This window comes from Glycine soja, chromosome 7 (assembly GCF_004193775.1).
Source record: "Glycine soja cultivar W05 chromosome 7, ASM419377v2, whole genome shotgun sequence".
NCBI classification, from domain to species: domain Eukaryota; kingdom Viridiplantae; phylum Streptophyta; class Magnoliopsida; order Fabales; family Fabaceae; genus Glycine; species Glycine soja.
Window position 1 is genome coordinate 16,116,726 of NC_041008.1, and position 13,210 is coordinate 16,129,935.

A 13,210-nucleotide genomic window follows, 5' to 3' on the forward strand; every position below is an offset into this window, starting at 1 on the left:
TTTGAGTTGTTTCTTTTTTCTAATTTGCTCAGCTGCTCCCTATTTCTCTCTTTTTCTTTTGTGGAGAATGGAGATAAAAAGTATTGCTTTCTAGTATTGCTTTTGGTATATTGCTCCCTCGTATGCGCTTCCCTTTCTAGAATCTAGTATCGCTTTTGGTATATTGCTTTTTGAAAAAAATATACCACAAGTTATTGCTCCCTCGTATGCGCTGCCCTTTCTAGTATTGCTTTTTGTATATTTCTTTTTGAAAAAAATATACCACAAGTATTGCTTTTTGTATATTGCTCCCTGTTTCTCTTTTTTTCTTCGGATATATTGCTTTTTGTTTGTTTTTTGTATTCGACTGCGCTGCCATTTCTTGTTTTTCACTTCTGGTATATTTTTTTAAAATTGTTGTAAGGATGAGTGCTTCAAGTCCTAGTCAATCTAAAGAACAAGATGATGATACCAAACCTTTATGGACCTATGTTACAAAGATAAAAAGTGTAGGTGGTGGTGGAAATTATAAGATAAAATGCAATATTTGTGATTTTATCTTTAATGGGTCTTACACTGGAGTGAGGGCACACTTGTTGAAGATGATTGGAAAGGGAGTTAGAGTTTGTCAAAAGGTAGCAATTGCCAAACTTATAGATTTGAAAAAGATAGATAATGAGGCTAGATTAAGGGTGGAGAAGTCAAAAACAAAATCTGTGTCATTGCCTCCGGTTTCTACTCAACACCAAATGGATACAAACACTCTTGGTGTTGATCCAAAAAAGAGAAAGACATCAAATGTAGAAAGTGCCTTTAATTTTCAAGCTAGAAAGACACTTGATCATGAAATTGCTAGGATGTTTTACTCTTCGGGGCTGCCTTTTCATTTAACAAGAAATCCTCATTATAGGAAGGCGTTTACCTATGCTACTAACAATCATATCAGTGGTTACCAACCTCCTGGTTATAATAAATTAAGGACAACATTACTTCAAAATGAGAGGAGACATGTGGAGAAATTGTTACAACCAATTAAAAATGCATGGAGCTAGAAGGGTGTGAGCATTGTTAGTGATGGATGGAGTGACCCACAAAGAAGATCTCTTATTAATTTCATGGTTGTCACGAAGAGTGGACATATATTTTTAAAGGCCATCGATTGTTCAAATGAGATAAAAGACAATGATTTCATTGCCAAACATATGAGGGAGGTAATTATGGAGGTTGGGCACTCAAATGTTGTGCAAATAGTGACGGATAATGCAGCCGTTTGTAAAACAACAGGTTTAATAATTGAGGCTGAGTTTCCTTCTATCTATTGGACTCCATGTGTTGTCCATACATTAAATATTGCTTTGAAGAACATATGTGCAGCCAAGAATACAGAAAAAAAAAACAATGTTATTTATGAAGAATGTTCTTGGATCACCCAAATTGCGGAGGATGCAATGTTTGTGAAAAACTTTGTCATGAGTCACTCTATGAGACTATCAATTTTCAATTCATTCAATTCATTGAAATTGATATTCATTGCTCCAACAAGATTTTCCTCCACTATTGTAATGCTCAAGAGATTCAAGCAATTGAAGAAAGGACTCTAAGAGATGGTCATTAGTGACCAATGGTCTTCTTACAAGGAAGATGATGTTGCAAAGGCTAAATTTGTGAAAGATACTTTGTTGGATGATAAATGGTGGGATAAGGTTGATTACATTCTTTCTTTCACTAGCCCTATGTATGATGATCTTAGAAGAACTGATACGAAAGCTTCATCTCTCCATCTAGTATATGAGATGTGGGATTCAATGATTGAAAAGGTGAAGAATGTCATATATCAATATGAGAGAAAGGAGGAGAGTGAAGGATCAACCTTTCATGAAGTAGTGCACTCCATATTAATTGATCGTTGGACTAAGAGTAGCACTCCTCTCCATTGTTAAGCTCATTCCTTAAATCCAAGGTAATTAACTCTATACTTTTTTACTTACATTTTTTTAGAATATAAATTTTAATCATGTATATATTTCTTTTTAATTATAGATATTATATTCATGAATGGCTAAGTGAAGATTCTAATTGAGTTCCTCCACATCAAGACATGGAACTCACTCCTGAAAGAGTAAAATGCTTCAAGAGGTTCTTTCTTGATGTGGATGTAAGAAGGAAAGTGAATATTGAGTTTGCCAACTTCTCAGATGGAAGAGAAGGTTTTGATGATCTTGATTCTTTAAATGATAGAGGTCAAATGGATCCAAAAGCTTAATGGCTAGTTCATGACGTTAATGCTCCAATACTTCAAAAGGTTGCCCTTAAGCTACTTGTGCAACCTTGTTCATCTTCATGTTGTGAAAGGAATTGGAGTACATATTCATTTATCCATTATTTAAAGAGAAATAAAATGGCACCACATAGAGCTGAAGATTTAGTATTTGTTCATAGCAACCTACGACTTCTCTCAAGGAATACTCCACAATATCATCAAGAGGAAACTAAAATGTGGGATGTAGCTGGAGATGATTTTGGATCACTTGATGATTGTGGTATTCTTGAAATTGCTAGTTTGTCTTTAAATGAACCAGAGTTAGAGGGTATCTTTTTCAATGATGATTGCTAGTTTGTGGAATTCTTAAAGACTTGAAGTTGCTAATTCATCATCTTGCTTTATAATTTTTTTTTGTAAAGAAACGAAGCGTACAAATTGTATAATGAGGTCTCTTAGTATTTTTTGTGAAACTCATTATCATAGGAAAAGTTCTTTTGAGATGATGATGAATATCTAAATCTTGATTTTCAATTTAGATCTTTTATGCATATCGCTCGTATTTAATTTTATGTAATTTTATTTTATTTAATTATATATATATAGTTGTGTCCATGTCCTATATTTTGGACATTACAGGTGTCCACATGTCCGTGTCGTGTTAGTGTCTGTGCTTCATAGCTTAGTACTTAGTCTTATTGATAAACATATAATAGTTAATTATGTTATATCTAGTTCTTTATTCAAATGCTTAATTCCAAGTTGATGTTGAAGGGTTGTGATGGTTTGTTGTTGTTAGATAGCAATGAAAGCATGGTCAGTGAGAAGGAATCAAATCCCAATCGTGATTCTTAAACATACTCCTTTATTATTGGCTAAATTTTTTTTTATTTCACCTCCTTTAATGAATCTCTCTTTTTTTATAGTTTTCAATTGATTTTAATGAATAATAAAATGTGTTAAAAAAATGAATTACTATCACTCTTGTATAAACATAAGGAGTTTTAGTATGTCCAATATTTTTCAATTCATTTTCAGTAAAATAAAATTGAAAATAGTGTAAAAAAAGATGCTCCAAATTGAAGGTTAAAAAGTCATTTTCAACATTTTGAAAGGATATGAAAACAAGAAGAATGAAAAAAATTTCTCATGCCAAATGAATTCTATATTTTTTCAATAAATAACAGAAGGAGACAAACGTAATGAAATAAACATGAGTGGATATGGTTATAATATAATGGTTGGATGGGAAGATAATCTTACAAACATATGTTGTGAAGTCATACTATTTAAATATTATTTCTAAAAAAATTATTATGATAAAGTGCTTCATATAAAATACTCTTAATTAACAATTTTAAAATTTTAACTATCACCCAACAATTGAATTTATGTAAAACTTATCGATATTAATATTGGATTTTTGACAAGCATACCAACTCCTAAAGTAGTATTTGATAAATAACAAGTTTTTACTTAGTTAATATTATAAGTTTTTACTATCTAAACTAACAAATAAACAATGATGATTTGAACTTAGCATTTAACAATAAAGGCTAAACAAGCAAAGCTATAAATTATGATATTTTTGGGATTTTTTGTTAAACGCACAATAAAACGATATAAATTTTAGATGATAAAGGTTTTCAGGGTTAGATTTATCCGAATCAAACTCTCTTTATGTTAAAACATGGTATTCAACTTGTAATTCAACATTAATATTAGTCATAGTTCAAAATCGATATTTGTAAAGACTTGTCACATTAAAATTTTCAAGATATACATTTACCAAACAATGCACAATTACTTAAATGAATACACACACACACACACACACACACACACATATATATATATTAACTTGATAGATATCATTCACAGAACGAAAAGTAAATCAATTCATACATATAATTAAATCTGTGATTTACATCCTCAATTCGGAAAGAATTATAGAACCAGCTATGGAGGAGTTGATTAACAAAACATAACTCTCTCCCAAAATAATTCCAACGTCATCATGTTGACTTAGTGGCTCCACAAAAGAATCTCACTTCACGTACTCTATTGTTGTTCATCTGCTCCCACGAACGAAGGTTCACGATCATCACAGGTACCAACCACATGATACAAAAATTACAAGGGTGAGTTTATTATAAAAAAAATCAAGACAAAACTCAAATAACCATGATTAGTAAGAAAACATTAACAAATACCATAATCATACATAAACATCCATTAGTCCAACATACACTCAACAAGTAGTCACCAGCCTTCCACAATTCCAATCAATCATGCTCAGCATGATGCATGCGTCTGATCTCAACTCTCAAATGCAATGTGGTACCATTCATCGAGAAATAGCCTAAGCATGTCCATGCGACACTCTCACTTAGAAAAACTAGCAAGCAGCAAGTGTTGAGATCACCTTGTCGTGCACAGGCAACTCCTCCCCCCAATAGTCATCAACCTAAGTTTCAAGAGAATTCCAAACCGAGTGACATGCCCCCAAGTACAAGTATTCACCTTCATGAGGACTACAAATACTTATTGACAAAGTTTATACTATTTCCATATAATATGAAGTATGAAACATAGACATCATCAATGCATTGATCATGAATAATTAAATATTCTAAGTCATCTCCTTCAAGAGATGCTTAAAATTATTTAACCATTCTATTTCCCTCACCAGGGATATCCATCATGGTCACTACAACCCTCATGTACATACATAACATGCATCATCACAATGACATTTTCAACATCAACATCTTATCTCAATGTCATTATCAACATCATCTCATCTCAATGTCATTCTCAACATCATCTCATCTCAATGACATTATCAACAACAACAACATCATCTCATATTAACATAATTATCAATAACAACATCATCTCATATCAATATTATCATAAACACCAACATCATCTTATATAAATTATTATCAATATCATTTTCAATAACGACATCATTATCTATCAACATTATCATAAACATCAATGTCACCTCATATTAATTAATATCATCAATAATTATATCATCTGCAAATCACATTCCGCACGTACATACATATATAGTTCGTGTCTGAGATTAATACTCCACAGGTCTTCAGACAACACAAGTCTAATAAAAACAATAATCTCATTTATCAATAACAGACACATCGCATCCCATTAGTCAAAAATATTATTTTTCTTGAAAACCAACTTACACAGGGACAGGACATACATTCTCATAATTGGGTTCCCTGGCCCCAATTATGGTATCAAAGTCATAAAATTATAATATACTCCCCTCACCTATTGTGAGTTCTCTGTCAACTCCTCTCTATGTCGCTGAGAGACCTCTTTCGTTCACGTTCATCAGTTCAAGCGCAATGTTCTATATACCAAATCGAAGGGACTTTAGTATAGATTTCAAAAATAAGGTTAATAATAACAATCAGGGTCAATTACCCCTGTCAAAACAAAATGGGCTAAGGGGTATTTTGGGTTCTACGATAAAAGGACATCATTTTGAAATTCCGATCATACTAATGTGACCAGGATTCATTGAAGGTCACAAAAACAACATCAATTTTATAAAACGATAACATTTACAACGTCTCATTTTTAGGGGTTTTCAAAGGAAGTGTAAAAACATCCTATTACAGTACCCAAAACACAAGAAACACTAAGAGAATCTCAAAGTAACTAGGAGAAAGACATAGAAGTCAAGATTACCTTAGAGAAATTACAAATGAAAGAATTAAGAGTTTGTTATCAGCCGAATCCTTGAGGTGGATTCTGAGGATTCTGCTCCAATTAAAATGTTTCTCTCCGTATGATCATTTGGTGGCAAGCAACCACAGCTCATGGTGGCCACCAATGGTCATGGGTGGTGAAGGAGGAGTTTCTAGGGTGGTTTGGCGGAGTTTTGAGAGAGAAAGGTGTGAAAATTGTGTTTTTCACCCTGAAGAATCCACTTTTGACGTTAAGCGTGACTTTCGCGTTAAGCGCAAATCCCTCTCAGGTTGGGATTTGTGTTAAGCGCGACAGTTCGCGCTGAGTGCAATTCCTATTGCACTGAGCTCAATTCCTTCTCGGGTTGGAATTGTGCTTAGCACGCTTCTCACGTTGAGCGAGTTGCAAAAAATTATTATTTTTTAAATCTCAACGGTCAAAACGTGAAGAAATGGGTTATGAACCTACTAACCAAATTTGAAGGCGACCCAACGGTTAACGAATTTGGGATCACGGTTTAACCTGAACAAGTTTAGGTAAAACTTGAAATCTCGTAATTTCGACTTAAGTCAATAAAACTCCACATAACTCAACATCCACATCAAACAAATCACACATTGCTAATTCATACAATACCTCAACTCATCCAAGTCAATCACATAATCAAATAACACAAGAAATACATTTAAACATCTTTTTACAGTTAGCGAAATTTCAGGACGTTACAATATTCTGATCCCTAATTGCTTAGGTGAAAAGACCTAAGTTCCTTCATTAAATATCAATCCCTTGCACATTTAACAAAAGAACTTACTTTAAGCTCAATGACCCAAAGATAATCATTACCCCTCATCTTATTCCTAGCTTCGAGGTTTAATGGACATTTTACCACAATTCAAGATAAAGAAAGTATTTTCAAATAGCAATTGCATCCAAGAATCAAGCTATGAATGGCCAAATCATAACAAGTATGAAGCATAAAAGTAAAAAAGTTAACATGAGAACATAAGGTTCGGATACAATCTAACCCCAATAAGAGAGGGTTTAGTTACTCATCTTCGAGAATAGCATCCAAAAGCAAGGAAAATGGAGGAACAATGGAAGAAAAGAGTTGGGAAAGAAGAACTTTTTTAAAGGAAGTGTTTTTACAAAATGAGGAAGTGTGCACAAGGGTATCTATTTATAAAGACCTAAAAAATTTACATTTAAGTGAGTATCTGCTCAAGTCAAAAACTTTATGCTTAGATAGATATTACAGCTATGCAGTTCTGCACCTCTTTCCAAATTCAGCTTAAGTCAAAAGTTATTTTGCTGAAGCCAATTTTTCTTTGCATCTTTTTTTTTTTTCATTTTCTCCAAAAAGAAACTTTAATATGGGCCCTCCAATCTCAACTTAAGCACATTGGAGCTAGAATCTTCACTTCAAGCTTTCATTGAACCTTGTTCCAAAATAATTATTATTTGATCCAATTCAAAAATCTTTCAAAATGGTTCATCTATAAGCATGTGAAATCTAATAAAATAATAAGTTAAAAAGAAACAAATTACAAGTTAACAATTTACATTAAAAAAGATGAGATAATTATCTAAATCCACATGTCTCCACTTAAGTATTTCTAACAATTATCAATTAACAAATTGCATACTCCCATGGCCATATGCCACTTAACTCAATCCTCCACCACAAATAAAACTAGTCAAGAACTTATCCTAAGTAGGAAATTGACAACCAAATCACACAAAAAAAAAATTGTTTTGTATGCTGTTATATTGTCTGAACTTTGAAAGATTTCACAAAACTAGTAAACAGAAAAATTAATATATGGCAAAAACAAAGTTGAGCTGCATCAAAGACGAAAGATGGTCACTCCATGGCATGACAGCTCTAGTGACTGGAGCCACACGAGGCATAGGGTTCGTTCTCTAGTGTCTTTTCACTTCTTTATATTAATTCCTCAGTTGTTGTTATTAATTTATTATTATATTCTTTTTTCCATTGTGAATTAGGCATGCAATAGCAGAAGAGTTGGCAGAATTTGGGGCAGTGGTGCATATATGTGCACGTAAACAACAAGATATTGATAGATGTTTGGAAGAATGGAGTAAGAAAGAATTTCGCATAACAGGGTCGGCATGTGATGTACTATATCGAGACCAACGTGAAAATTTAATGAAAAATGTTGCTTCAATCTTTCACGGAAAGCTCAACATTCTGGTAAGTAAGCCTGACCCTCCTATTTAGATTCAAGTCTACACCATTAGTCTTCTTAATTAGATATAGATAATGGTTTTCTATAGATAAACAATACTGGAACAAATACACCAAAGAACCTCATAGATTATACTGCAGAAGATGTAACCACGATAATGGGAACTAATTTTGAGTCTAGTTACCACCTATGCCAACTAGCACATCCACTTCTAAAAGCATCTGGATATGGGAGCATAGTATTCATATCCTCCATTGCAGGTCTTAAAGCTTTGCCTCTTTGTTCTATCTATGGCCCCTCTAAAGGTATGTTTTTCCTATGTTTAACTAGAACGCCACGTGATAAATTTGGAGTTGCAAAAGAGCATAATCAATCAGCATATAAATTTTATTCAGGAGCTATGAATCAATTGACCAAGAACATAGCATTGGAATGGGCAAAGGATAATATTCGTGCAAATACCGTGGCACCTGGACCTGTTAAGACCTTACTTCTGGATTCTTTCGTGGTATGTATACACTCCGAGGCATATAAAGATAGATTCACATCATTCATCTTTGTTATATGTTCTTAAGGCATGTTTAGGGAGGACCATTTTATACGAAAAGAAAAGGGAAGACAGATTTTCTACTTTTAATTTTTCTAATTATTTTAAATAAAAGAAATAAATTAATAAATTAGTAATATAAGTTTGATGTATTATTTATTTATTTATTTATTTTTATAAATATTCTATATTTCTTTTAACTTATAAATAAATAGTATAAATGTTTATTTGATATTACCATTTTCTTAATTTTGCATGTAAATTTTATCCTTAGATTATTTTTCGGCGTATTTAATCTCACATTTTTTTAAACATGATTAAGTTTTTTTCCATATAATTTAATATATTGTTATTTATTTTTCAAAATCATCACTTTAATTTCTAAGTTTTTACTTTTAGTATTTATCATTAAACACTTAAAAATATTAAATTATTGACGTCAGTATGCATCACGTTTGTAAAAAGTATTATAGGTAACTAATTCATCACTTATTTACTTTTTTTTTTACATTTTTTCTAATTTATTTTATTATCATTCATAATAAATAAGGTAAAAATATACAAAGTGGTCTGACAAGAACTTATGACCTAACTTTGACATCTTTAATAAATAGATCAAACCAAACTAGACCTTACTTATATTAGATGGTAGGTATTTGACAAACCACCTAACTATCTTATTTTTATGCTTATTTACTTGTGAATTATGATATAAAAAAATGAGAAAGTCTAAAAGACAATGGATGTGTGTGTATTGAGTGAGGGGAAAAAAGAAAATAAGTGGAGAATTAATTATTTATGTGTGTGTTCATGTTGAGAGTATATGAAGTGTGCATGTTTTTTTTTCTTCTAAGATATATGTGTTTTCGAGAAGGAAGAAACAATATATTGTGAGTGGGAGACTTTAGAATGTTTTATGCAATATGTAAGTGACCTTATAGTGTTGAACAAGGCAAAAAAATATAATGAATATTATTTTGAAAATGCATGATTATTAATTTTATATCGATTTTCAATTAAACTTATACATTATATTTAAGGCTTAATTTTTTTGCCTACAAATATGTTACTTTTTTTTTTCTCTTTTAGTCTTTTTTTTTTCATTTTTCATCCTATAATTTTTTTTCATTTTTTTGTCTAATTTTTTTTTTCATTTTTAATTAGTATTGTAAATTCCGATTATGTATATGAAACTTTTTTATGACGTGTCATTATGCTTATGTCAATTTTATGTGTTGACTTCAATATCAATAATATTTAATGTTTTTAAATAGAATTTTACAACAAGGACTAAAAATAAAAATTTTAGAACTTATAGGAGCAATTTTCGAGGGAAGGGTTGATATTACATGGATGAAAAGTGAAAAAAATTTAAATTAAAGGGAAAAAATATAACTAAGCCTTATTTCAATTGTGCAATTTTTGAATCATTTGTTAACATAATATTTAATAGAAATACTAAATCTGTGATTGTATGAATACATGATTTTGATGATGCCAAAGAATAATTAAATAAGGTTGCGTTCAAGATTACTTCAACAAACATTCATAAAAGTTAAGCATTGCTTCCATATTAATACAAGGTTGCTTCAACAAGCAAGCATTGCTTCAAGATTAATTCAACATCAAGCTTTGCTTCAAAACAAAGTATTTCCAAGACATCCAAGGTTGTGGTAATCGATTACCAGCAATGAAACTCTTGAAATTCAATTTAAAAAGTCATGATCCTTCAAAATATAATTGTAATCGATTATCAGAAACCTGTAATTGATTACCAGTGAAAAAATTCAGAAAAAACTTTTTGAAAAGACACATCTCTTCAAACCATTTTAGAAAGACACGAAGGGCCTATATATGTGTGTGTCTGATTTCAAAAAGTAAAAGAGTTATTCCAATAGAACTTCATTGTCAAATGCTCTCTTAACAACTCTCAGGCACACACTTACAAATCTATTGAGAGTTCATCTAGGAACTTCAAATTGTATTATCCACTTTAAAGAAGAGAAATCTTTTTGTTCATCTTAGAAAGTAAGTTGTAATCAAGAGATTGATTGTCTCTTGAATTGTAAGTTTCCTGAACACAAAGGAAAGTGATTCCTTGGGTGTTCAGAAGTTGTAAAAAAGATTTTTATAAAGATTGTGGAAAATCTCAAGTGGGTTGTTTGATGACTGAATGTAGACATAAGGCGTGACCGAACCAATATAAATCAAGTTTGCATTTCTCTCTTCCCTTATCTCATTTATATTATTACAATCAATTTTTTCTTACACGTTTAAAAGAACATTGTTAAATTGATTACTTCTTGTTCTTCTTCTGTATTCTAAGCCTACTATTTAAAAAAGGGAGTTAAAAGTTTGTTAGTGGGACTTTTGAAACTTAATTCACTCCTCCATTCTTAAAATTATTGAGGTCACTTGTCCAACAAAATTTATATTGACATGATACTCTTCTACATTCTCACATTATTTTTCCGTTAAATATTGAATGCTAAGTTAAGAGATAGACCAAAATTATATAATTAAAATAATAAGATAATCAAATTGACATAAAAATAAAGGAACTAAATTTGTAAAATTAAAAAATAGGGAAACCTAAAGTATAAATAAAGACTAAATACAATATTTGTCCTTCCTTTGTTAACATATTTTGCTAAGACTAAACATTAATTTTACATCAGTTGTCAAATGTAATTAATACAAAACCAATTTAAAAAATATCCACTTATTTAAAAAAATATAAAACTCATTTTGCATGAGTTGTTGGAAAAAATCCAAATCCTACATCGATTAAAAATAAAGTTAAATTAAAATATATAAATGAGGAATAACTCTCACCCTTTTAACTAGCTTTTGAGATTGAGTGATCCTAAACTCATTTAGTGCCCATAAATTAATACCAGTGAAGTACTTTTATTGCCGTGTTACATATTTCGTACAGTTGTATGTCAATCTTTTTTGTTCTCGTGCATATTGTGTTATTAATTAATTCAGCAGCAACCATGCTCAAAATTATGTATTGCTCTTGTTATAGAAATCTGGTAATGAAGCGGATAAAGCCATTGAGGCTATAGTGTCTCAAGCACCGGTTGGTCGACTTGGAGATCCTGAGGACATATCAGCAATGGTTGCTTTCCTTTGCCTTCCAGCTGCGTCATTCATCACTGGCCAGATTATAAATGTGGACGGGGGTTGTACAATTTAAAGTTAACTTATTTATGTTTTTAATCCCTCGAATTAGAGATCTATTTTCTTAGTCTTCTAAATAAAAATGTATTAGTAATTAGTTGTTGTTTTAAGTACTATATATTTCAAGTGTTATAATGTTAATTTGTACTGAGAAGTTTTTTTCAATCATTTTTTAGATAATTTTCAAACGAATTTATATATTTTGCTTTAATTAGTTTCATGATGAAACAAATATCGTTTTGTCCATGAAAATTAAAGGTGAAAGATCAGAAAATATTTAAAAAAATAATTACTGAACTGGTTATATATTTTAATCTTTTGAAAATGAATTATATATATATATATATATATATATATATATATATATATATATATAATATTTATAGGCTTATATAAATTTTTGGTCCCTATAAAATAAGTTTTTATTTTAATCCTTTAATGATTTTAAGAAAATTTGTTTTTATATGTTGTCAAATAACGTTAATTAACAACGTAATAATAACATTGATAATTACTCATTAATTTATCAGGTGATTAAGAAATCTGATATAAGAACTACATCTAATTTCTCTTAATAAATTATACTTAAATCTCTCATTTAACTAATCCAACTTCATCAATTGTTTTAATGGTACGAGGTCAAAGTGCAAACATGCATAAACATGTTCTACTCATAGGGTATAATGAATCTCAAACAATATTATTCTTACCTATATATAATAGCAAACCACGATCATAACCAACATTGCACACCACATGTAGAACAATAGTTATGAAACTTGGTTTGCTTCGGTCAGATCGATCCAATTATGACTTAGTGATCTAACCGGATCAATTTTATTATTGGATTTGTTATGTAATTAACCTAGCCGGCTAGACAGTGCTGTTTTGGATATTTTTGGGGTTCGAAACAAAAATTAAAAAAGAAACCCTAAACAACGGAGACGTATTTCATAAATAATTAATCAACAAAAAATTTCATGAATTTATAAATTCAACCATAAAAAAATAATACACAAAATTCTTATATATTAAAAAGTTCACCAAAATGAAGTTAATAATTTTTTTTCAGATTTTTTAAAAGTTATGGGATCCCTCAAAATGAGAACTCTGAGTCGTCGATCACCTTGTGCATGTGTTCGAGATGACATTGCAATTAGGTATCGAATCTTGGTGGAACCGGTCTGACCCAACCAGTTTTACAAAAAAAATAAAAGAATAAAAAATGGACCACCACTATGACATCATTTTGATGTCTTAATTATTATTATTGATTGTTATCTTGAATTTTAGAATATGAAT

General features: G+C 30.7%; 1 protein-coding gene across 1 annotated transcript; it reads left to right on the plus strand.

Moving 5' to 3' along the window:
- Nucleotides 1–7,702: 7,702 nt before the first annotated feature.
- On the plus strand, nucleotides 7,703–12,073 carry LOC114418960 (tropinone reductase homolog At5g06060-like). Its single transcript, XM_028384527.1, has 5 exons — nucleotides 7,703–7,879; nucleotides 7,973–8,180; nucleotides 8,264–8,480; nucleotides 8,571–8,683; nucleotides 11,754–12,073. Exons 1-5 carry the CDS (start codon nucleotides 7,788–7,790, stop codon nucleotides 11,922–11,924), a joined length of 801 nt encoding a protein of 266 aa, XP_028240328.1. The 5' UTR covers nucleotides 7,703–7,787; the 3' UTR covers nucleotides 11,925–12,073.
- Nucleotides 12,074–13,210: the final 1,137 nt, after the last annotated feature.

Bases quoted from the DNA above. Each gene is read 5' to 3' on its own strand.
- LOC114418960 (XM_028384527.1), top strand. From the start codon at position 7,788: ATGGCAAAAACAAAGTTGAGCTGCATCAAAGACGAAAGATGGTCACTC. The intron at 8,481-8,570 runs GTATGTTTTTCC...AATTTTATTCAG, and splicing joins TATCTATGGCCCCTCTAAAG to GAGCTATGAATCAATTGACC. The intron at 8,684-11,753 runs GTATGTATACAC...CTCTTGTTATAG, and splicing joins TACTTCTGGATTCTTTCGTG to AAATCTGGTAATGAAGCGGA.